The sequence below is a fragment of the Psittacula echo genome (assembly GCF_963264785.1).
Source record: "Psittacula echo genome assembly, chromosome: Z".
NCBI lineage: Eukaryota > Metazoa > Chordata > Aves > Psittaciformes > Psittacidae > Psittacula > Psittacula echo.
In genome coordinates this window covers 45,839,764-45,865,708 of record NC_137742.1, presented here as the reverse complement: position 1 = coordinate 45,865,708, position 25,945 = coordinate 45,839,764, and the positions used below count along the sequence as shown (strand labels likewise).

At 38.6% G+C, this 25,945-nt stretch overlaps 1 protein-coding gene across 1 annotated transcript in view; it reads left to right on the top strand.

Annotated features, from left to right (window-relative positions):
- Window positions 1–9,941: 9,941 nt before the first annotated feature.
- The window catches only part of FANCC (FA complementation group C), a gene marked incomplete at its 3' end in the record, with an annotated part of 78,129 nt that continues 62,125 nt past the window's right edge, over window positions 9,942–25,945 (top strand). Inside the window, exons 1-3 of the mRNA XM_080637960.1 lie at window positions 9,942–10,109; window positions 11,689–11,773; window positions 20,834–20,928. Of these exons, the coding sequence (XP_080494086.1) occupies window positions 9,945–10,109; window positions 11,689–11,773; window positions 20,834–20,928 (345 nt within the window). The 5' untranslated portion in view covers window positions 9,942–9,944. The remainder of the gene's footprint in view (window positions 10,110–11,688; window positions 11,774–20,833; window positions 20,929–25,945) is intronic.

Sequence of the window (25,945 nt, the reverse complement as noted above, 5' to 3'; positions counted from 1 at the left end):
TGTGTGATGTTACTAGCCATAGTGAAGCCAAACTGCTGTTAGCAATGACTGCCTTTTTTGCAAAGTGTTATAAAGATAAGTTACTCCTATTTTTTTGTTACAAGATGTTCTGCAGAAGCAGTTTTGCTTCCTATAGTTCAGAGGCTGAATCAGACCTAGTGCCTCTGCAGAATTGCATTTATCCTTTGTTAGCAGTGTCTTCTTAGTCACATTTCTCTGTGTGGCCTTTATTGCAGCTGTTGTGACAGAAGTCAGCTGGAAATGAACTAGGCTGAGTGAAAAGGCTCTGTCCAACAAACTAAATCCAAGAATACTTTAACATTTATCTGCAGTTGAGCTATTTCAAAAAATCTTTATCCCTCTAGCACTTAGGAGAGATTGCCACATTACAGCGACCTGTTACCAAAGTAATCTTGGAAGGTTTGCTATTTAGATTATGCAAAACAAAAGATTTAAGTTTTTGCCTTACTGCAGAAATAAACTGAAAGGGAGATATGCTTCACCACCATCCCCCTGCCTCCATTTCAAGAAGACTGTGAAGGTGTGTACTTGTTTGTGCTTCTGTTCACTGTGCCCAGTATGTAATTTCTAGCTTCTCCTGTATTTTGTGATATGTCGTTGTCACCTTTTTGTGGTAGATCCCTGTGTACTGACGGAAGATAAGCAATTCAGATACGGAAGAAGAAACAAGGAGTTAAAGGGTGAGATGGAAGCCCTCTGTTTCTTTCAAGTGTGGCTTTTGTTTTGGAAAGCAATGTTGATCTGTTTAACGTCAGTATGCGCTGGTCAAATCTGGGATTTGCTTTATTGCCTTGAAACGAGTTTCCGTTTTGTACGTATTTTGCCTAATGGTATGGACAGCTTTGTGTGGGCCTTGCTGGATTTTGATCTGGATAATCCTGTCATTGAAATTCTTTTAAATTATGATGTCGTGTAGCTTGTTGCTTTGCTGAATTATGTAGAGCTTTCTGTCAGAGATAACAAAGAGACTTTACTTCATTGTCTGTTTTCTCAGCTTAAATTTAACTTAAAAATTAAAAATACTTGTGATGTTTGGGTCTTAATATTTTGGTTGGCACCTTTCCTGCAGGAGCAACTTCCAGTGGCTTTTGATCAGACTTAGTATTCAATTTGTGCTTAAAAACATAGTAACACGTTCTGTGGGATGGTAATTCTATCTTTTATATATGAAAGTGATAATTAATTGCCTTGTTGTCGTAATAAGATCCATTAAGGAAAGGTAACAAATAACATCTGTAAAATTCAGTGATATCTCTCCTAAATCCTTATTTCACATCTTTCATTATTCCCTTGGGCAAAAGATAAAGAGTAGATGCATGTGCTGAGATAGTATTTTTGCCTTTCCCCTTAAAGGGGGTTTTATTCTTAGCCTCTTGAAATGGGAAAGTCAGAAGGAGGTTCTGCTGCTGCAAGACAAGTGTGCCATTAGAACCAGAAAGTTTTAAAATAAATTTTTGTGTGAAATGGTTATTGTTATCAGGGAAGGCTAATAAATAGTATTTTTTGGTCATGGAGCTTATGGCCTGATGAATAGGAAGAAGAAGGCTTTTTTATGATCATATAGTCCTTTTGGAAGAGAGAGGGAGATGTAATGTTGTCAGTGTTCTAGAAAGGGACATCTTGTGTGAATCCCAGCAATGCATGCTTCCTCCGGGCGTCAGTTCTTCTGCAGTTCTTCAGGGCAACAGAGTGCAACTGGCAACATCATTTTGCTGTTTGCAGTTTTACTGAGATTGAACCTGTGCTAGAGATTTAATACACCTATTGTCCACATAAGTAGCTCTGTTAGTGACCACAGTCCCTTAAAGATTAAAATAGGGCTCTTTTTACAGTGAGATCTGATAATGTAATTCAGAAGACATATCTGACAACTGTTGAAATACTAATTATCAGGGTAAATAGAGGAAATAAATACAGAGAAGTAAAACAGATGAGTTAAGTCATCTTTGTTAAGTTGAGAATTGTTGATCTAAATGTTGAATGATAAGGACAACTATCTGCTTGACAGCTATTTAATTTACCAGATTTTGCATTTTGCTAAGCCAGTGTTGGTTTCTTTCTTTTGACAAATCTTTGTTCTTTAGTTTTACTTCCAGAAGAAGATACATTTGCATGCAATTTGTTTTAATTTGGAAAGTCTGCATGTAGACAAGAAGTTTTCTATGAGTGGTTTGATCTTTCTGTAAAATGTCTGTGGATGTAGGCACAAAGAGGATTAGGAAAACTTGCTCCTAACTGAAAAATTAATAAGAAGTCAACACTGGATGTAAGCACAGTCCAGAATCAAGATGGAAATTTTCTCTAGATTATTCTTGACTGCTGAACTGCCAGTGAATGCCAATTAGACTTAATACCAACCCATAAGCTACCCTGTAAAGCTAATTTCTCAGCAAGAGACAGTGGGAAAAAAAAGATGACATTAATAAATAATACATATTTTTAATTTTCCCTAGGATTTACTACTCTTGGGCCTTTTTGAAGTTTCTAAAATATTGTTCACTTTTCTCCAAATTTATTTTTGGGGGGCTAGTAATAGGTTTTCTTTAAAGTAGGAAATAAATCATCTTTGATCTTGCTGTCTAAGTATTCATTACAGGTTGTTTTTGTTCTTGGCAAGTAAAATTAGAGCTGTCAAGATGAAGATGAAAAATATGCTTGTGGTGTATTGTATGTTTCAGTTGTAGCAACAAGGTGAAAGAACATAATAGACATTTGATGTAGAGAAAGAATAAATGAGAAAATAGTATCTATGTTCTGGATAACTGCTACTTTTTTTTTCTTTTGACATAACCCCAAAATATCATTCATTAGATAGTAACTTTGTGATATGATTATCATTGTCTTTGAAACATGGAAACAGTTAATAGTCTAACTGTAGTTAATAGTCTTCTGCTCTATTAGTGCATCAACCATGATCTATCATAATCAAGTTAAGGGTGATTAAGGAGTCAAAATCATCAAATGTACTTTTGTTTATAAAATATACTCAAGTGCTTACCTAATATCTAGTCTCCTAATTCTTAGTATTAGTCTCCTAGTATCTATTAGAGTAATAAAGGTGCACAAAAAGACTGTTCTACTGCTTTTGTAAGTGTTAACAACCCTAAGAATAATTTGAATTTGGAATGTATGTTTATGTGTTGTGTTAGCTCAATGGTGACCTGTTCTGCTTGAGGCCTTTGGACCCTGATGTCATATTAGTATTTTAGCTGTTTTCTTGTTTTGTTTTTAACTTGCAAGCTGAGGTTGCTGATGGGCAAGATTTGAAAGAGAGATGGAGTAATGGAAAGTAAAGTGTTCATTTGGAGTGTGGAGCTACTTATTACAGGTTCAAGGAAAAGTACACAAATGAGAGCTTTATGCCTTGAATGCAAGTTTTTGTCACATTCATTTGGAATGCTGTGACATAAGGCAATATTGTACCTTAATGGTATATCAAAGATCCTTCAACTTGAAATGATTTTATTTATTTAAAAATAAGAGCTGAATTTACAAGATTAAAGACAAACTAAGTAATAAAAGTTTAGTAGTAATTTTTGGCAGTCTATTAAAGCCAGATGTGGGGGACATCGAAAGGTATGAAGGTTTGTCACTGAATTTTCTGTGATTGACAGAAATTCTTTCTGAGGAGGTGTAATGTTTTAACATATTATCTTTTTATTATATCTGAGTCCCAAGTTTCAGAATTCATAATAGTGAAGAAGTCACTTTTTTCTTTTTTCCTGTTTTTATGGTTTTGTTTTAAAATATTTTGCTTCTACAGTTCTAGAGGGGAAAAAAAAGAAAAAAGAAAGGAACTCCGTTATTTTAGTATTTAACATGCTGAATGCACAAATACTTCATTTTCAGACTGTAGGTTAAGAGAGAGTTGTGCAAAGTTTTCAAAAAACTTTGTTGGTGTGTATTCTACCTATGGAAATAGTTCGCTCTCTGTCACAGAGGAGTAGTAGTATATCAGACATGTCCTAACATGGAAGACTGTGACAGTGTGGTATTTGCATGTGTGTGTCTTCAAGAGGTTGTAGCAGCAGCTCTGCTGTTGAATACCTTGGTATGCTGTCGGGCTTTGCCTCAGGATCTGGTAACAAAAGTAACTAACGTGTTACATTTTAGACACTAATCCAGATAGCTCACTTGATAGAATAAAACCAATCCGTTGTTAGAAATGTTGCCTTCAGCTTGTGAAAGATACAGCGAGTACCTTCATGCCTGAACTCTGCAAGGTTCCATGGGCTTGAAAGTGCAAGACCGAGAGGGTTTGACTGGAGATTCTGAGCACGGAAGACTTGACTGTTTTGTCCTCTTCTTCCGAGAAGTAGAGGATATTTTAAGGCAATTCACAGTAAATCCAGCTTCTGAATTTCTCAGTATTGTGGAGTAAATAGTCATAAGTAAGAAGAAGATTTTGGTTTTTTGGCAGCTAAAGTAAAAGGAGCCCCAGCTAATTGAAGAGAGTGGAAACGAACTGGAAAGAGAATTCAGGAATACACATGACAGTATGACAAGTCAAGTTATTTATCAAGTTTTTATTATTTATAATTTCTGTAGGTCTTTTAACATGTTTTATATATTACTGGGGTCTGGATGTTTAAATTGCATTTAATTAATAGTTTTATATTTCTCTTGTTAATAAGCTGAATATTCTGTGACAGTTTTTGGGATGAAATCTGTATGTCAGGTTTGGTGTGTTATATTTTCTTTTTAATACATTCAGTAATTTTACTGGGTGCTCTTCAGTAATGTTGAGATGAAGACAAGACTAAAGTATATGAATAAAATTGCTCTTTTCAGGACTAGATGCTATAGTTAAATAATAGAATCATAGAATCATAGAACATTTAGGGTTGGAAAGGACCTTAAGATCATCTAGTTCCAACCTCCCTGCCATGGGCAGGGACACCTCACACTAAACCATGACACCCAAGGCCTCATCCAACCTGGCCTTGAACACCGCCAAGGATGGAGCATTCACAACCTCCCTGGGCAACCCATTCCAGTGCCTCACCACCCTCTCAGTAAAGAATTTCTTCCTTATATCCAATCTAAACTTCCCCTGTTTAAGTTTGAACCCGTTACCCCTTGTCCTGTCACTACAGTCCCTGATGAATAGTCCATCCCCAGCATCCTTGTAGGCTCCCTTCAGATACTGGAAGGCTGCCATGAGGTCTCCACGCAGCCTTCTCTTCTCCAGGCTCAACAGCCCCAACTCTCTCAGCCTGTCCTCGTACAGGAGGTGCTCCACTCCCCTGATCATCCTCGTGGCCCTTCTCTGGACTTGCTCCAACAGTTCCATGTCCTTTTTATGCTGAGGATACCAGAACTGCACACAATACTCCAAGCGAGGTCTCATGAGAGCAGAGTAGAGGGGCAGGATCACCTCCTTCGACTCAGCAAACTTGCTGAGGGCGCACTCAATCCCAGTGTCCATGTCACCATCAAAGATGTTGAACAAGACCGGTCCCATCACCGATCCCTGAGGGACACCACTTGTTACTGGTCTCCAGCCAGACATCGTGCCATTGACCACAACCCTTTGTGTGCGGCCATCCAGCCAGTTCTTTATCCACCGAGTGGTCCACCGATCAAATTGATGTCTCTCCAATTTAGAGACAAGGATGTCATGTGGGACAGTGTCGCAGGCTTTGCACAAGTCCAGGTAGATGACATCAACTGCTCTGCCCCTGTCCATCAGTTCCTTCATGGCCCCATCATAGAAGGCCACCAAATTGGTCAGGCAGGATTTCCCCTTAGTGAAGCCATGCTGGCTGTCACCAACCACCTCCTTGTTTTTCATGTGCCTTAGCATGCCTTCCAGGAGAATCCGCTCCAAGAGTTTGCCAGGCACAGAGGTGAGACTGACTGGTCTGTAATTCCCTGGGTCATCCATTTTTCGTTTCTTAAAAACGGGGGTTATATTTCCCTTTTTCCAGTCGTTGGGAACTTCCCCGACTGCCATGATTTTTCAAATATGATGGCCAGTGGCTTAGCAACTTCATTTGCCAGCTCCTTCAGGACCCGCGGATGGATTTCATCAGGTCCCATGGACTTGTGTATGTTCAGGTTTTTAAGATGGTCTCGAACCAGATCCTCTCCTACAGTGGGCCTAGGGTCTTCATTCTTACAGTCCCTGTGTTTTCCTTCCAAGACTATTTCATTAGAGGCTTCTCAAGAAAGCAAACATGTAAGTTCAGCTTGAAATTTATGCTGTTGCAAAATAGAACAGGTGCTTGGGATAATTCTTTTTTCTGGTTTTGTCTTAGTTTGGGATAAGTAATGTGATGCAGCAAAATATTAGTGCATATTAGTGTGCTGGTCAAGGATGAATCAAAGCACATACTAAAATGCTAAACAAGGCCAATGGCCTGTATGAACAATGCAGCAATTCTTGGAAATGTGAATGTCACTTTATACTCTCGTGTAGATCTCAGGATAAGTTTTCCAAGAATGTGTATTGATTGTATCCTAAAACAGATAATAGCAATATTTTTAGCACTTAACGAATTTTCTTTGTGATGATATTTTTCTGAAAAACTACATTCAGTTCCTAATAGTTGCTGTAAGGGCTTATGCTACTACCATTGAACTGACGAGAATAGTTACATAAAGCTTCACAGAAATGCTCAACCATTCCTCCTCCTCAAAAAAAGAGTGCAAACAAAAATGCTTGTTTCATGTAACTCTTGATGATTTATTTCCTCTTGTTTTTCAGTGTACATGTAGGAGTATATTACAGATACGCGCTGCAGATTTCCTGTTCTCGTAGTCATAAAGATCCTTGCTCCTTATTTCTGATATTATAGTATTTTGAGCAGTTTCAGAAAACTAATTGCACAGAAACATACATTTATTTGTCCCTTAATCCACTTTAGAAATGAGACAGAGAACTGATTCCTCCATTTTTGCCTGTAAACTTTTCCATGAAGGAGCATTTGACAGCACCTGGAATTTCTTAACTGCTTTAGAAACAGAACTCTGGTTTTGTTTCAACAGCAAATGATGAGAAAGGAGCAAGTTTAGGATTGATCCTTCTGAAAATGGCCTCTGAGCTCTAGAGTGTATAGTTGGGTTTTTTGGTGCAAGTTGTTTGCTTAGGCTTTCATACAACAAGACAACTGTGAAAATTTAATGCATTTCAGGTGAGCATTTTGAATAGCACTGCACACAGAACTACTTTGTTTCTTGATGAAGAAAAACCAGGTTTATGTGACTAGAACAAGTCTGTTGATGGAACACTACTTTGCTCATATCCAGGAGACTCAGAACAGGTATTTTAAGGGAATTAACAATCAGAAACTGTAATAAATGAACATTTGCAGCTAGCAGCATATAGAATGGCTATACTTTTAAGGATTTCCTTTATCCTACTATTTATGCTGATGTCCTTCCTTTTGACTTTTGTTTGTTTGTAGTTAAAAAATAATGTATATAAATCTTTTGACAGTTTTTCTGCAAGGCAAAGGCTCTGGACCAGGAAGGAGTTGCTAAGGAGTCTCTCTGAATCAGCAATCCAGTTTATTTAGTTGTGTCCTGGGTTCAGCAGGGATAGAGTTATTTTTCTGCCCAGTAGCTGGTGCAATGCTGTGTTTTGGCTTTAATCTGAGAACAATGCTGATAGCACACTGATGTTTTCATTGTTGCTCAGTAGCTCTTCTCCTGAAAAAGGACTTTCCAGTCTTTCATGCTCTGCCAATAAGGAGGGGCACAATTACCCAGGAGGAAGCAGAGACAGGACACCTGATCCAAACTAGCCAAAGGGGTATTCCATGCCACAGCACATCATGCCCAGTATATAAACTGTTCTTACCTCAGCCTGTGGGTTTTATCAGTTCTCTTCCCACCCAGGGAGGGGGGAAGAAGCGTGGTGACCTGTTGACTGTGTGGTGCTGAGTTACTGGCTGGGTGCAAACCACTACAAGCTGTAATTAAGAAGGGAGGTAAACTACCTTTCTTGTGGGGCTGGGATTTCAGACATCTGGAAAAAGACCACCTTACCTGGTGGTGGCAGTGCCATTCGGCATACTGTAATAGTAGTTACAGGTATCTGGTATAGGAGATAAGGTCCTTGATTTCCTTACCTGGGATTCTCTGTTGATACCTAATCAACTCCTGTGGCTGGCCCCAGAATGTTGGAGTGCTTGTGGTTCTCCCCTTTTCCCACTCTTTTTTTTTTTTTCTCCTTGAATTTTCTGGAGCCATTTTGTTAGGGTACTTGTTTTTCAGTTATTTGGGAGGATTAATCTCACCTGGGAACATCAAACAGGCTTATTAATTTACTAAAATATGTAAATTCAGATCCTGGTTTTAATTTGTTCTTCATCGTGTTCCTGTGATGATAAGAGTGTTTGATGGCTAATTGCTGCTTAGTGCCTATGTCCCTTCAGGAAGCTATGGTGATGAAGTCTTGTAGCCTGCTTTTGACACTCACAGAAGACCAACAAGATCTTGACACTGTATATGTCCATTAAGATTTCTGCTGACAGCAGTAGTTGCAGGTAGAAAGAGGAGTGTAATAGAGAACAAAAGCAGTGGCTTTGCTTACACTACTTTGAACATGTCTAGTACAAATATGCATTGAACTCTGGCAAGCCAACAGCTTTACCTTTACATTCTTACTTTTTTTTTTTTTTTTTTCTGGACAGGATCCAAAGCCAAATAATGGCTGTGATTCATTATGGGGAATATATTTATTTATTACTTGTAGAAATTAAACAAGTTTATTAACAATCTTTAGACTTTTATCTGGCTCAGATTAGCATGCTATATAAGTGATATGATTGTAAAGGTTAGCTGTATAAAGGTAGCTTGATTTACAGGCCTGCTGCTGAGGTTCAGGTTTATTTTTTTGGTCTGTAGCTTACAAAGATAAATATTCATTGATTTCTGTGGCATCTGTGAGTGTCTGAATTGCCTCCAAGTGAGCAACAGTTCCTTTCTAAAAACTGCCACCACATCTGTGTTAATTGATAGTTGTCTTTACAGTCTTGACAGAAAGAATAATGTTTGAATGGCTGCAAGAGTTTGTTTGCTCTTTCAGCCTGTGAGGTGTTTCTTTCAGAGAGATTAAAAGGTGGTTGTAGTGCCTCGTGTGCTATTTTCTGTCCTTCTGCCAACGAAAAATGTAATGGCAACGCAGAAGAAAAATGTGTTGTGGGTTTTGGTTGGGATTTTTTTTTGTGTCTTTTACTCTGGCAGTTTGTCCAGAATTTAACATTCTGGCTTGGCAATAATGCTCATCTCTCAAAGTTTTAACAGCAAAGTGTGCCATTGGGTATAGATTATATGTGGTACAGCTTTTATTCAGAACTGAGTTATATGAAAAGCTGCATGTGGTTGTATTTTTAATTCTCTTTTGCGTAATAATACAAAGAAAAAAAAGAGCTGAAGTACTAAATGTATGTTTCCTTGAAGGAGAATACTCTTTTTGTACTTAAAACTAATGATCAATTACAAATGTAGAAATTACGAGCAAAGGTCCCCTGACCCCCTTTGTTTTGGTTGAGCCTTATTTTAATGCTTTCATTTACCCGAAAATGGACATTTTCAGTTTTATATCATGCAAAGCATTCTAAATAAATGCACACTTACATTATTCTAATATCCTTTGAGTGAAATATTGGTGATGACAAATTCAGGTAATAAAAGCCTGAGACACAGCTGGGTGGTACTTTCTCAGGTAATTTACTGATTACTGTGACCCCTTTGCTACTTTGTCACAATGGGGTTATTATTTTACCCTCTTACTACGACAAAGGAAATTGACACCCCTATGAGATGTAAACACAGGCACCCCTCATGCCTCCCTTTCACATGTGAGCACAAAAAAAGTTATCAGAAATCCTTCCTCCCGTTTTCATTCCTGGTTTGAAGACAGTGTTAGGACTGCCTGATGTGGAGTTACAATTTTTTTTTTTTAGGATTGTGGGATGGCTGAGGACACTCCAGTGCCCGAACTGAACTTTGAATATTGGTTGGATAAAGCTATTGAATGGGGTCAAGCCACCACGCTGGAATCCCAGAAGGATGTGTGCCTTCATCTGCCTCAGCTCCAAAAGTTCCTACATGAGATTTATGAAACTTTGAAACATATGGTAAGTGACTCTAAAAGGAAGAGTGACCTGTTTTGAAGACACCCTCAGAAACAATCTGCACCATGTTTTGACAAAACCAGAAGCTAATAGTAGCAAAGAGGTTTGTGTTATTGACCTAACGTATTGCTGGATCAGACAGGCAAATTGGGGCGTCACAGGTAATGGAAACAGGAGTGTGCTTCCTGTTGCCCTGATTTATTGTGAAAGGAGCTTTTTCTTCTTGATTGGTTGTTGTCATGTGAGATTTCCTAGCCAATGCTCTAGCCTCTTTAAAGAACCCTTTAAAAATATTTTAAACAAGAATTTGATTCTGGTTGTCAGGTCATAAATTAGATTATTTAAAGGCCTTAACATGCAAAACTGTAACTGATCCATTAAATCTTAGAGAGTCTGTTGACACGTTAACCCCAGTGTTGTGACAGACATAGTGAATTCTAGCAGAATGGTCAGATCTTTGGCGTATGCTGCTGACTGTTCTGTTTAGCAATTTAATTATTGTCTGCACTCTAGTGAGTGCTTTTTTAAAAAACAAATTTAGTTTTTTATATGTTTAGTTGTGTTTATGTTTTTCTGAACATGGCTTTTTCAGTATAATTATCTTAAGAAATAATGTGTTATGGCATAAAGATGACTTCTTACGGAAGTATTTATTTTTAAATATTCTTTTTATCTGAAGACTACAGAGTCATTGTCATTTTCTGAACTGAATTTAACTTTTAAATAAAGTTTTTTGGGGGAGTGGTGTTTCTTCCTGTATTTCTATATGTCTTTTTCTTAAGAGGGAAATAAAAAAAAAAAAAAGTTGCTACTTCAAGTAATCTGAGGCTTAGCCTGAAATGGACCTTGTGAATATGGCCCCAGAAAGTCTAGGGCTAGCCCCAAATGTGAGACAAATGTAAGGAATTTATTGCAGCAGCAGGAGATGGTTATCGTTCCTGCTACTTGCATGTTATCTCAGAACAGCACCATTTTTAAAAGCCTTCATTTATTAGATAGTAAAGCTACAAAAATGGAAGAAAAAGACTGATTGCAGAGGATTGTATATAAAATACATTGTCTATTACTTTTATAATGAAGCTGGTTTCTGTTTGGTTAAAAGTTAAATGGCAGTTTGTTACTGGCTGGTTAGTCATTACATAAGTTGAAGAAAACAAGCAAAAGTAACAGAAAGACACTTAGTTTTGTCCATAGTAATTTCTTCAGAAACTTTGAGACAGTATGTAAAGCAGTGAGGATGAACACAGATATAGTTTAATTGTGCTTTTATTATCATGAAATCTTGCTTACTAATACTGTTTTCTGATTACTGGATGTGAGGCAAATGAACACATTTTCTAGCATAATTAAATAGAGGAAATTACCTACTTAAGATTTAACTTATTTGAATTATAACATTATAGCCAATCTCAGGAAGTTCTGCTTTTATTACATACCTGCAGATGTTCTGCTTCCAGAACATTATACAGCAAAACCATTGGGATTGTAATTTACAACAATCTGTATCATTAGCAGTTCTCCTAACCTACTTTTGATGTTCAGTATATTTATTATCTTTTTGTTTGTTTTTGTGTTTTAACAGGATTCAGTTGCAGCAATCCAGCAGTTCCCTTTAATTGGCCAGCTTTTAGGAAGGCTTTGTTGGAATCCTTTTGTTATAGGATATGGTAAGAACATGTAATGATATTTCTGCAGCAGTTCCATGAACTTTATTCTACAGGAATTAGGAAAATACGACTTGTTATATACTTTGATTTTTACACAAAAGCAGAGCAATCTTTTTTACTGAAGTAAATTTTGGAGATTAAAAGATTATCCAAATTATTTAAAATATGTGGCATTATGAAATCTTAAATTTACTTTGGGAGCTAATTAATTTAATTGATTAGTTAGAGAATCTTTACTTGGAAGCAGGAGATTTTAAACCCAATGAGTGTTTCTGTGCATCACAATTGATGTTTTTCTTATTTTCTTGACATATTAATTACGTTTTTGTTAGGTTCTCAATATGTATAAAATCAAGTGTTCCAGATTACTTTCAACAGAAATTTTTCTTGCATTTATACGTCAGAATATTCTATTTTATATGCTAATATAAAAGAATTATTTTTTTCTGATACTTGGTTTGTTTTTGCATTGGTGTAAAGCTGTACTAAATCATGGGTGTGTTTGGATTTATTGAGTTCATTCTGAATGTGTGTTTTCTTCATCTTGTGAACTAGTGAAAATGCATGTAGAATCAAAAACAAAACAGTGAAGTGATGACATGGGAAAAAAGTGTATAAAAAACTAAAAGCCTCTTACTGCTAGTGTATATATGTGTACGTGAGAATGAACGAGATAAATTAAATTGGGGACAGAAAAACTGTTGGGAGGGAGGAGACACTACTTGTGTACCTCACCAGCAGCTCCAGCACATTTTTCGGGAAGTGAGATGTTGATATGTTGATAAATAACTTGTGATCTACTTTTCAGCAGAAAACTTAATACTGTGCTTCTCTGTGAGTACCTTAAAATAATCTTTTGCCAGCTTTCTGCTACTACTACAGCTACAAAGAAAACCCCCAAAAGTCACACTTTGTCTCTTGTGCTTTATGCCCCCTTTTGGGGAAATACAGGAAAGAACAATTTTTGGCTCACCTAGAATCATAGAATAGTTAGGGTTGGAAAGGACCTTAAGATCATCTAGTTCCAACCTCCCTGCCATGGGCAGGGACACCTCACACTAAACCATGACACCCAAGGCCTCATCCAACCTGGCCTTGAACACCGCCAAGGATGGAGCATTCACAACCTCCCTGGGCAACCCATTCCAGTGCCTCACCACCCTCTCAGTAAAGAATTTCTTCCTTATATCCAATCTAAACTTCCCCTGTTCAAGTTTTAATCCGTTACCCTTTGTCCGATCACTACAGTCCTTAATGAAGAGTCCATCCCCAGCATCCTTGTAGGCCCCCTTCAGACACTGGAAGGCTGCCATGAGGTCTCCACGCAGCCTTCTCTTCTCCAGGCTCAACAGCCCCAACTCTCTCAGCCTGTCCTCGTACAGGAGGTGCTCTAGTCCCCTGATCATCCTCGTGGCCCTTCTCTGGACTTGCTCCAACAGTTCCGTGTCCTTTTTATGTTGAGGACACCAGAACTGCACACAATACTCCAAGTGAGGTCTCATGAGAGCAGAGTAGAGGGGCAGGATCACCTCCTTCGATCTGCTGGTCACGCTCCTTTTGATGCAGCCCAGTATATGGTTGGCTTTCTGGGCTGCGAGCGCACACTGACGCCGGCTCATGTTCATTTTCTCATTGATAAAACACCCCCAAGTCCTTCTCTGCAGGGCTGCTCTGAATCTCTTCTTTGCCCAACCTGTAGCTGTGCCTGGGATTGCTCTGACCCAGGTGTAGGACCTTGTACTTATCATAGATAAACTTCATCAGGTTGGCATCAGCCCACCTCACAAGCGTGTCGAGGTCCCTCTGGATGGCATTCCTTCCCTCCGGCCTATCAACCGAACCACACAGCTTGGTGTCATCGGCAAACTTGCTGATGGCGCACTCAATCCCACTGTCCATGTCACCATCAAAGATGTTAAGACCGGTCCCAACACCGATCCCTGAGGGACACCACTCGTTACTGGTTTCCAGCCAGACATCGTGCCATTGACCACAACTCTTTGTGTGTGGCCATCCAGCCAGTTCTTTGTCCACTGAGTAGTCCACCCATCAAATTGATGTCTCTCCAATTTAGAGACAAGGATGTCATGTGGGACAGTGTCAAAGGCTTTGCACAAGTCCAGGTAGATGATGTCAACTGCTCTGCCCCTGTCCATCAGTTCCTTCATGGCCCCATCATAGAAGGCCACCAAATTGGTCAGGCAGGATTTCCCCTTAGTGAAGCCATGCTGGCTGTCACCAACCACCTCCTTGTTTTTCATGTGCCTTAGTATGCCTTCCAAGAGAATCCGCTCCAAGATTTTGCCAGGCACAGAGGTGAGACTGACTGGTCTGTAATTCCCTGGGTCATCCATTTTTCGTTTCTTAAAAACGGGGGTTATATTTCCCTTTTTCCAGTCGTTGGGAACTTCCCCGACTGCCATGATTTTTCAAATATGATGGCCAGTGGCTTAGCAACTTCATTTGCCAGCTCCTTCAGGACCCGCGGATGGATTTCATCAGGTCCCATGGACTTGTGTATGTTCAGGTTTTTAAGATGGTCTCGAACCAGATCCTCTCCTACAGTGGGCCTAAGGTCTTCATTCTTACAGTCCCTGTGTTTTCCTTCCAAGACTTGGGTAGTGTGGTCAGAGCCTTTGCCAGTGAAGACCAAGGCAAAGAAGTTATTAAGAACCCCAGCCTTCTCCAAATCCAGGGTAGCCAGTTCTCCCGATATCTGCTGGGGAGGGACTATTCATCTAGGACTGTAGTGACAGGACAAGCGGTAACGGGTTAAAACTTAAACAGGGGAAATTTAGATTGGATATAAGGAAGAAATTCTTTACTGTGAGGGTGGTGAGGCACTGGAATGGGTTGCCCAGGGAGGTTGTGAATGCTCCATCCTTGGCGGTGTTCAGAGCCAGGTTGGATGAGGCCTTGGGTGTCATGGTTTAGTGTGGGGTGTCCCTGCCTATGGCAGGGAGGTTGGAACTAGATGATCTTAAGGTCCTTTCTAACCCTAACTATTCTATGATTCTATGATTCTATGATCTTCCGGAGCGGACCTACATTGTCCCTAGTCTGTCTTTTATTCACTATGTACCTATAAAATCCCTTCCTGTTATCCTTAACATCCCTAGCCAAGTTTAATTCTAACTGGGCCTTAGCCTTCCTCACCTGGTCCCTAGCTTCCCGGACAGCATCCCTGTATTCTTCCCAGGCTGCCTCTCCCTGCTTCCACCTTCTATAAGCCTCTTTTTTCCTTTGAGTTTTCCTCAGCAGCTACTTACCCATCCAAGGAGGTCTCCTGGGCCTCCTGCTGCACTTCCTTCTAGTTGGGATGCAACACTCCTGAGCTTGGAGCAGGTGATCCTTGAATAACAACCAAGAGTCTTGGGCCTCCCTGCCCTCTAGGGCTGTATTTCATAGAACCTTACTGAGCAGGTTCCTGAATAGGCCAAAGTCTGCTCTCTCGAAGCCCAGGGCAGTGAGCTTGCTGCACGCTCTTCTCACTGTCCTGAGGATGTCGAACTCGACCATCTCATGATCGCTGCATCCAAGGCTGCCCTGAAGAGTCACATTTCCAATGAGCCTTTCCCTGTTGGTGAGCACGAGGTAACCTTATCTAGGTGTTCTGTAACCTTATCTAGGTGTTCCTGCTCTGGCAGGAGGATTGGACTAGATGAACTTTTGAGGTCCCTTCCAATCTCTAACATACTGTGATACTGTGATACTGTGAGGTCAAGCATGGCACCTCTCCTTGTCAGCTCCTCTATTACTTGCTGAGGGAAGTTATCTTCCACACAATCGAGGAACCTCCTGGATTGCTTGTGCTGGGCCGTACCATCGCTCCAACAGATGTCAGGATGGTTGAAGTCCTCCATGAGAACAAGGGCCTGTGAGCGCGAGGCTGTTCCTATCTGTCTGTAGAGCACTTCATCCGCAGATTCCTCTTGATCAGGTGGTCTGTAACAGATCCCCACAGTAATGTCCCCCATCGCTGTTCTCCCTTTAACCTTGACCCACAAACTCTCTGTTGACTGCTCACCCATCCCCAGACAGAGTTCCATACTCTCCAGCCTATCCCTAACATAAATAGCAACTCCCCCTCCCCGCCTGCCAGGCCTGTCTTTTCTATAGAGCCTGTAACCTTCCATTCCAACACTCCAGTCATAGGAGCCATCCCACCATATTTCTGTGATGCCTACTATATCATACTCCCGTAGTTGTGCACACATCTCTAATTCCTCTTGTTCATTCCCCATGCTACGGGCATTTGTATAGAGGCATCTGAGCCGAGCTCCAAATGAAGCCGGCTCATTGGCTGAAGTGGCTGGAATATCTCTACATTGCTCCGAGCATTTATTATGGGTGCTGGCAACTGACTGGGTGTGTTGGGATGGAACGATGCTCCCCTCCCCCAACACATCTAGTTTAAAGAAACCTTGACCAGTCTGGCAAGCCTGCTACCAAAACCACTCCTCCCCTTCATTGTCAGACCAGCTCCACCAGCCCCCAGTAGACCTGGCCTACTAACTTGGGTCCCATGTTCAAGACACCCAAAGCCCTGACTATGGCACCACCCTTCTAACCATTTATTAACCTGGCCAATCCTCCTAGCCTTTTTGGGGTCCTCCCTTGTATCCTGGAGAATAGATGAAAAGACAATCTGAGCTCCAGAGCCCCTAACCACCTCTCCCAGGGCTCTGTAGTCCTTCTTTATGTTTTCCAGGCTACTGCTATCAACTTCGCTAGGACCCACATGGATCACTAGAAGTGAGTATTAGTCTGTGCGACTTATTAGAGCAGACAGCCTCTCTACAACATCCCTGATCTGTGCCCCAGGCAGGCAACACACCTCCCTCGGTACCGGGTCAGGCTGACAGATAAGTGCTTCTTAAGCTTCTTAAGATAGGCTTATTAAGTCAAGTACATCATATGTCTTCTGGTTTGGCTTTGTCTTCTATTCAGCACCAAGCACAAGCAGAATGAACTTGTCTGCAAAACACATGGTAGGTGTATGTTATGTCAGCACTTCCCCTCTGAAAGGAAAAATTGGGAAGGAACTGTTGATTTAAACATAAATCACTTTTGCAGAGCGGCAGATGTGTGCTTTTGTGGCACCTTTTGAGAAAAGCCTTTTTGTACTTTGTAGACATTTTTACAATGGAGAGGCTCCCTGTTTTGATCACAGTTCTAGTTTTTTAGAATGTTGGTAATTTTTTGATGTTTACAATTACACATATTCTTTTCTTCTAAGCTTTTGTTTGGAGTATTCAAGTCTTTAGACCATCAGTTTTTCTGAGCTGACAATATGTTCTGGTCTAGAAAGCAGCTTCATCTGTATTTTCCCTCACAGTTGAAAGCCATGTGTTTCTGCTTTTGACTCCTTTTCACAACAATCCCAGCAATACGCTTTTGGTTTCCTCTACTTCTTTCCTCTTCTTTGGGTACCTCAGCATTTTCTCAAACAAGAAAAGTACTGTTTTTGCAAGTCGATCATTACCTCTTAAGATTGCAAGAGAATGAAGTTTTAGTATAGGTTTTTTTTGGTCTCAAAGCTACAAGCAAGCTGAGTCAACGAACTTCACTTGCTCAAGTTTGAATCATTCACTTCAATGCTTAAAGATGAGTCAAGTAGATTTTCTAACATCAGTAGTCCTGAAGATGTCTGCTTATACATTCCCACCACTTCCTCTTTTTAGAGCCACCTGAGCAATCTTTGAACTGCTGTTATTTTGGATTCAGCGGATTTTGATTTTGTTTGGCAATAGTTCTGAAGGCACTCTTTAAGATAGTGCTGGCTGTAGCAGATGCTGACTCTCAAGTGGGTTTCATGTAATTTCTCATGTGGATAAATAGCTCATTCAGCTGTGTCTGAGACCAGGCCACCCTTGCAATAGGAGGAACTAATTTTGTTCAATTCAGTCTTTCATACTAATAAATGGAGGAGGAAAAACGTTATACTTCTGCATCATGTCCAAACCACAATACCTATCATGTCAGATAAATGTCTGTTGGTGCTGGAAGCTGACATGGCTGACCACTCAGTGCAGGAAGCGTGGTCTCCAAGGGAAAATAATCTCCTCATAAACACTCCTGAGCAGGAGGTGACCAAGTTAGCCTTATTTAGAATGCTAACGTGAAGGAAGCACAACTGAAGAAAATCTCATGGCTGTACTTGTGGTCCTAAGCCACAAGGGATACATGAGGAATTCAGTCTTGGTAAGGAATTCTAATATTTTTTTTATGTGGCCTGGGGGATTGTCTTCTCAGTAGGACACTCCTGGTTTGAGTTTTGATCCCAAGTATCTTGAATCCCAAACTAATACTATAAATGCTGGGGAATTTCTTGGTGGCTCTGTATGTCACTATATGTGTGTGAGCATGCATGCTTGCGTATGCATTCATTTCCACAGAAATGTATTTAATCAACAAGAAATGTAGCTAATCAACATTATCTGATATATCTCAATAAAACTTTACAAGAAGCTCTAAAAAGAGTATTTCTGGCTGTAAGATTAGGGTTTTCTGATTAGTTCCTTGCATCTGGCCCTGTTCATGAGAGGGAATTTAGAAACTGACTGTGTTATGCCTTTTTTTTTTTCTTCTCTTTCTTTCCTTTTTTTTTTTTTTTTTTTTTTTTTTTTGTTGTTGTGCCATGGAGAGTTTTCATTCATTTAGTTGGCGTTACAATATTAACCTACTTAAGAATTCAAGAAGATAGCTGGTGACCTTTTATGGGATGCATTTTTCACCTTTGAGTTACTAATTTTTTCCTCTTGATGTACTGATCGGGTATCTTAGTAGTGAGTGTTCTTTCATGGCACCGTAAGATCAAATGCTTTAATTTATATCCTGATAATGGTTTTCAGTGCATATATTGATGATGGGTTTTCAGTGGAGATCAGAGTTAGTAGAAGAATGGGAGGAAAAAAGCCACCAGCAGGTTTTCTGTGGCTGTGTTTGGTCTTTTGGCATGGTTATCTTATGTGGCTGCCATAATTATTTTGAGATCTGTCCCTCCTTATTCTTGATCTTCCCATCTTTCATCATCAGTTTAAAGCAGTTGTGAAAAGAAAATGATGAACCTGAGAGTGTCCCTCAGAGTGTCATTAGGTTCTTCAGCAAGAGGACTGTTGGTCCCTTTTCCTAGACCCATAGGTTTCATAGACCTATGGGAGGCTTCTTCCATTTTGGTTATAGCCAAAAAAGTAACTGTAACTTAAATAAAATAACTTAATGTCATACTGTAGATGTATAGTATGAATAGTCAAAAGAAAGAACACTTGAACTATGTATATACATTATTTAGGATAGACGATTTGGACTTGATTGTTTTTCTTTTCTCCTTGCCTTTTTTGATATAGGTGTGGGGGTTTTTTTAAATATAATTAATGTAATTGGAAATGATCAGACTTTATAAACAGATATTTTACTACTGATAATAAATAATGTTTAAAATCTTAATTTTCTAAGAAGCAAATGGCTATCATTTAGTCATTTAAATGAATAAACCAGTATTTGTTTATTTTTCTTCCCATATAATTTCATATCAGAATTTTAAGGTGAAACACTTTTTGAAGGAAATGGAGTTGTCTCTTAGTGCTGATATCTGAATGCTAGTTGGACATAGTTCCAATCAGAGTGTACAGACATTTTCAATTTCTGCTGAGTAGTATGCAAGATACCTCATTTAACTCCAATCTTGAACAACCTAGGAAATTGTTAGCCTTGTAAAAATCCATATTAAAAAAATAAATAAATCCCCACACAATGGCAGAATATCCCAAATTGTAGTCAGTTAAGTCTGTATGTTTGAGTAACCATTTCTGTGCAGAGATGTTAGTCAGTGGGAGGCCAGTAATGGCCTACAGGCTTGCTGGACATTTATTGAGGAATACTGGTTTAAATCAATATTAGCTTCTCTGATCTGGTGAAAATACAGGCATTACTTAATGGAGCTTTTATTTTTTCTTCAGGCTTTGCCAACAAAGCACTTCTAAATAATGCTGTTTATTACATCCTGGATAACATACACAGAAAACAAAAGAAAACTTGCTGAGTTTGATAATCAGATTGTCTCCTAATATAACTTTTAAAACTCATATGATATTACTAATTTGTATTATTTTTAACAAGATTAATATGCTTACTAGGTGAATATTATATCAGGGCTACAATACTATATCCAGTTTTCATAATTTTTATTAACAATAATAGTGAAGTTTTATTCTGGGTGTCTGCCAAAGAATGTTAAAAAACAAAAACAGCCAACAAACAAAAAACCCCACCCAAACAAATAAACCTATTGAGAACAAAATTGCAGGAAATAATGACAAATTGAATGGCTCTTAAGGTGCTTATTCCAAATAATCAGCTGTTCTATAACAGTACCTGAGAGGAGGCATAACAGTATGTGAGAGGAGGCAGCTCATTTCCAACAGTGGCTTAGAATTAACTAAAACCTGATCTCATTCTGAATAGAAAATCAAAATACAATTTTTTTTTCCATCAGCATTTAGCTATTATTCTGCCTGCAGAAATGTAGTTTTCCTGAAGCATGGAAAATCCTAATGTATTCTTACAGAAAACTTGATGTTTTATATTATTGTTATGAGTGAACTCATAACTTTTTCAGAAGTGAGCATTCTTCGATTGTGCAAGCTTTGGACACAATGTAATAACTATTTTACTACTGTTGATTATTGTTTATTACTATATTATTTTGATACTGAATTGAAATGTATTGATTCTGAAATCGCTTGAAATTATTATATAAATTCATCAATAGGTCATGCATGTATTGTATAGATTTTGAGCTCTTTAATACCTTTTAAACTTCTATTGAAGGAAATGATTACACAAAACCTATGTATGAATAACATTAAATGTGAGGTGTGAATCTGGTAGAATAGAAGTATAATGAATTAAGACTGATACTTAGGGCTTTAGTTTTGCAGATGGTAGGGATTGTTGTGTGTACTTCTCTCTGTGTTTTGATTTCTCTTTCTTTTCTTCCTTTTTTTTTTTCTTTTTTTCACCTCCCACATGTATCCTTATTTGTTTTTTTCCCTGCAGATGAAAGCCAGAAGACTCTGATGTGGTGCTTATGTTGTCTATACAGCAGTGAACCACGGAACCCTGTGGAATTGAAGGCCAACAGCTGGATACGGGTAAGTGAATGAATCCTTCCCAGGACTGCTTTAAATTAAATTGATTATTTAAAGGTGCTGCATATATAGCATAGAGACACTGTCATTTAAGAAACCGCTCCAAACACAACTTGCATACATATGGTGTTGAGGTATATATCACTGTATTTATAACATTAATTTGTTATATTAAATATTAAAAAGATGTGGCATTTTAAAATGGGTAATTTTGATGAGTTTTAACCTCGTAGATGCACCAAGGTATTCATATAACTCATATAATAGCTCACTATTCAAATAACTGATTAGTGAGCAGTGAGCACCAGTCAGAAGGGAAGCAAGTATCATTGAAAAACCAAACCCCTTTTATTTAGGACAAAATAAATAACTTGGAGAAATGCCATAGCTTGTTTTGAAAACAACTTACATTTGCTCTTTCATTTTATTCTTTTTGCTTTTGTGTAATCTCCTGCCTATGAAGAATATAATTCTATCCAAACTTTCTTCAAAGCAGTCAGAGAGGGGAGGCTTAGTGCTTGTCTGTGGATTTATATTTAGTGGCTTAAGGAATAATGAATGTTTAACTTTAATCCCAAATTTAGGGTTTTGCATGGTACATCTGTTCATATGTGATGTATTTCCACACTGAACTAGCAAAGCACATCAGCATGTAAATAACTTGCAGCACATTGATGCTTAGTGCTTTACATTGCTGAATAGCAGTTTGAGGATTGTTGATTTTTTACATCTTTGCGCGCTCCATGGGTCCATGTCAAAATATGCTTATAAATATTAATGGACTTGCTAATATTTGGTGCTTTTATTTGTATCTTATAGTCCTTACAACCAGTGGGAATATAGCAGCCTAATCATTATTTATGTGCGTGTCTGCTAAAGCTGAAAATACTTGTAGGCTTCTTTAGTAGTTTATTTCTTACTTAATAGTTGGGGCTACTGCTTTTGGTAGCACTGCCACCTGAAAGGGTCTTAGTTTGAGACTAACATGTAAGCGTTTGAGTCAAGCTTCACTGTAGTCCTGCAGGATTTTTTCTACCTACTCTGTGTTTTTGAATCAATCTTAGTAGTCATCGTGACTTGATGGGTCAAGAGTTAACCTGAAAGTTATAGGGAAGAGGGCATGGAGAAATCCAAAGCGCAAACATGTTTTACTAGCTATTTTTATCATTCAGCACTTCCCTAGTTGCCTAAAATATGATATGAAATGCAATACTTTTGTATTTTAATTGGAGGGAAAGAAAGAACTCTTGAAAAGCTTATAATAAAAAAAAAAAAAGGATAAGTAAGGGAAAATGAAAAACGCATAGCACCAAGGTACAAAAGTTGAGATTAAAAGAAAGGGTATTATTAAATTGTTTTTATAATCTTTAGAATTTATTCTCTGTTTCTTACTGTCCAGTGTGCATTATCACAAAACTTTTTGAAAAAAAATGGGTTTGCCTCCTTTTTTTACAATCAGCATTGAAATTTAATGATATTATGAGAATTATCATGCTTGTTTGCACAGAAAAGCCAAGTTAAGTATTTGGCTGCTCTTGAAGGTTTTCTTTTGCCATGTGTGATAATGACTTATATCTAAAAATCCCCAAAACATCCAGTAAGTCTGTTGACCCATCTAGGGCACACTTAATACTATTGTTTCTTGTACTGCTTCATTTTCTATGTGAAGACAGGCTGAGAAAGTTGGGGCTGTTCAGCCTGGAAAAGAGAAGGCTGCACGGAGACCTCACAGCAGCCTTCCAGTATCTGAAGGGGGCCAACAAGGATGTGGGGAGGGACTCCTCATTAGGAACTGTAGTGATAGAACAAGGGGCAATAGGTTTAAACTGAAACAGGGGAAATTCACGGTAGATATAAAGAAGTTCTTTAGTGAGAGGATGGTGAGGCACTGGCAGAGGTTGCCCAAAGAACTTCTAAATGCTTCATCCCTGGCAGTGTTCAAGGCCAGGTTGGACAGAGCCTTGAGTGACATGGTCTAGTATGAGGCATCCATCCCCATGGCAGGGGATTTGAAACTAGATGATCTCGGGGCTCTTTCCAACCCTAACTATTCTATGATTCTATGAGATGTGTCTCAAAAGATTGTCACAGAAAGAGATCAAGATACCTTTGCTTTCAGTCTTATTCTCAGGTTTGCGTCAGCTGGTTTGTATTGACTGGATGACCAGCTTCTGCAGTGGTCTGATCTCACCTTGGCCTTGTTTGTAACAACGGGAGCTCTTTACAGCAGGGATATTCACTCCCTGATGGAGAAGATGCCAAGTACATTGTGGTACGCTATGGATAAAATGTCTGAAAGTCTAAAATATATAGATGAAATAAATTCTTGGGGGCTGAGAGGGAGGCAGTTTTGTGGCTACATGATGGAACGAATATTGAAATCCAGAAATTAATTCTAAATAAGCTCTGAAAACTGAATGCTACTTAAAAGGTTTTTACTATTATGGAAAACTTTCCTGTACTTGAAAAGAAATGATAGATTATCTAAGGTACTTAAGCTCTTCCTACAAGGTATGGATGGAAAGCCATCCATGACCACACAGAATAGGGCTCTGTTTTGGGTCCGTACACACTGATGCAAGTGCCATTGAAGAGGGGTTTATATGTAAGAACTGCTGTTCAACTTCTGTGGGGGTGACCTCCACAGTAGCGTTGTCATTTGACTCTGCAGCTGAGAGTTAATTTTTTCTCCTCACTTAATGCTTCAGCATACACTGATGAGGAATACTCTATTTTTTAAAAAGGTAAAGATCAAGGTTTTGAATTGTGGTCTGCAGTCCTTGCCTTCCCCTCTTAGAGTTTAGCATCGCAATTTTCTGCTGTGCTAAGCAATGTTGGAAAGGTGGTGGACACCACTTGTTTCCAAATGTATGCTGTGGAAAGCAGATACTATATTGTTATTTCCTTTGGAAACTGTGAACTCAGTGAACAAAATCCACCACTTGAGAGTACCTCTTTGATAATGCAAACATGTTTTCAGGTAAAGGATTTCCATTTTGCCAAATATAGCGTTTGCAGAAAACTGCAACATTTGCTTGCTGGAGTTTCTCTGGTTTTTAAGGAGCTAGGAGGTTTTATGAATAGCAAACATGGAAACGTGTTTGAATTGCTTAATATAGTGTGTATTTAGTGAAATGCCTGATTGTACAGCAGTGCTCAAATGTTCCTTGTAAAAAGGGGTTTGTGTTTTGGTTTGGCTTTGTGTGTGTGTTTTGTTGTTGTTTTGTTTGGCTTTGGTATTTTTTTTTAAATTTGAGTTATAAATCTGAAAACACAACATCAAGTCCTTCTGTCTTTAGTATTGTTACTTTTAGTATTGTTACTTGCCTCCTGAAGAGGACACCTTAGAGCGTCTGAATGGGAATCTTGTTTTCCAGAAGAATGGAAGGCATATATCTGTCTTCCACATGCCAGCTTTTTGATTTACCTTGAAATTGTATTTATTTAGACTAAATTTTATGGAATTCTGTCTATTGTGTTAAATAATATTGAAGTGTTTTGCAGTGGATTGCTCAAAAAAGCCAGATCAAGAAATTTACTGCCAATTAAGCACAGGATGTTTGAGATTTTTAGTGATGTTCTCCGGATGACCTGCGTTTTTTATGATCATCTTGACTTTTTAATTAAACTACAATTTTAATTGAGTTGGTTCAGTTAATGAAGCACTGACCTTTCACCCGTACTTCTGAATCTGTGCCAGAATTTTCAGCAAAATGGGTTTTTACGACCTTTGCTTTCTGTGTAGCAGTATATCTAAGGCTAATGAATTAGCATTAAAAGGATAGTCGCTCAGTAATGGTTCAGAATGGAAACATTTGTGATTTACTTTTTGGGACAGATGCACCTGCTTAGTTACAAATCAAGATGCTTAGTTACATCTCACTGTACGCTTACATTTGTGTTTGGTTTTCCTTTCCTGTTTAGATGTCAAGAGATTTTTTTTTTTGCATGTGTCTTGGATCATCCAGCTGTCTGATCAGGTGTTTGTTGAGTATTGAATGACAATATTTGTCATTCTTAATAGTTTAACTCATTGACATACATCTTGATTAGGCAACAATATTTAAGAACAGAATAAAACCAGCACTGTTATAAAAACGGGAGTTCAGCAAAATTGTATTTCTTAAAATTTTAGGATTTAAGGATTAATTTACTGTTTTGTTTGTCAGGGAAGTGTTGTTCACTGATTTACTGGAACTTCGCAAGATTATTTAGTTACTCCTGAATATTACAAGAGCGAAGGTAGAAAGTAGACATTAGTGGAACTGCAGGGAAGTTGTGGAGAATAGCTGATGGAAAAAAAATGGAAAGAAGTCAAGATCTGGGAGTGTGATATGTAGGTGTGCATGTTTTCATGTATTTTGGCTTTATTTGGAATGAGTTACCAAAGCATTTTCAATATTTCTATGGCAATGAGCATAGTAAAGCATCTGTAAGGCATGAAGGAAATGAGAGGGACTAGGTTATCTTTGAGAAATAGAGGAATTGTCCTCATATCTTTATAAAATATGCAAAATAGCCTTTATATGAAACAGGAGATGAAAAAGGGAAGTAGAATCATAGAATAGGTTTTTTCTCACTGTGGAATCGGGGAATAGTTTGGGTTGGAAGGGACCTCTAAAGGTCATCTTGTGCAACCCCCCTGCAATGAGCAGGAACATCTTCAACTAGCTCAGGTTTCTCAGAGCCTCATCCAACCTGACCTTACATGTTTTCACGGATGGTGCATCTACCACCTCTCTGGGCAATCTGTGCCAGTGTTTCACCACCCTCATTGTAAAAAAATGCTTCCTTATATGTAGTCTGGATCAATGCTTTTTGAGTTTAAGACCATTACCCCCTGTCTTATCACAACAGGCCTATTAAAAAGTTTTTCCTCATCTTTCTTGGAAGCCCCCTTTAAGTATTGAAAGTCTGCAATAAGGTCTTACGACCTTAGAATTAGAAAATTGTATTTTCTTCTGTGTCTGTTTTATGAAAAGATTTTTTATTTATTTTTTTTTAAGGATATATGATTTAT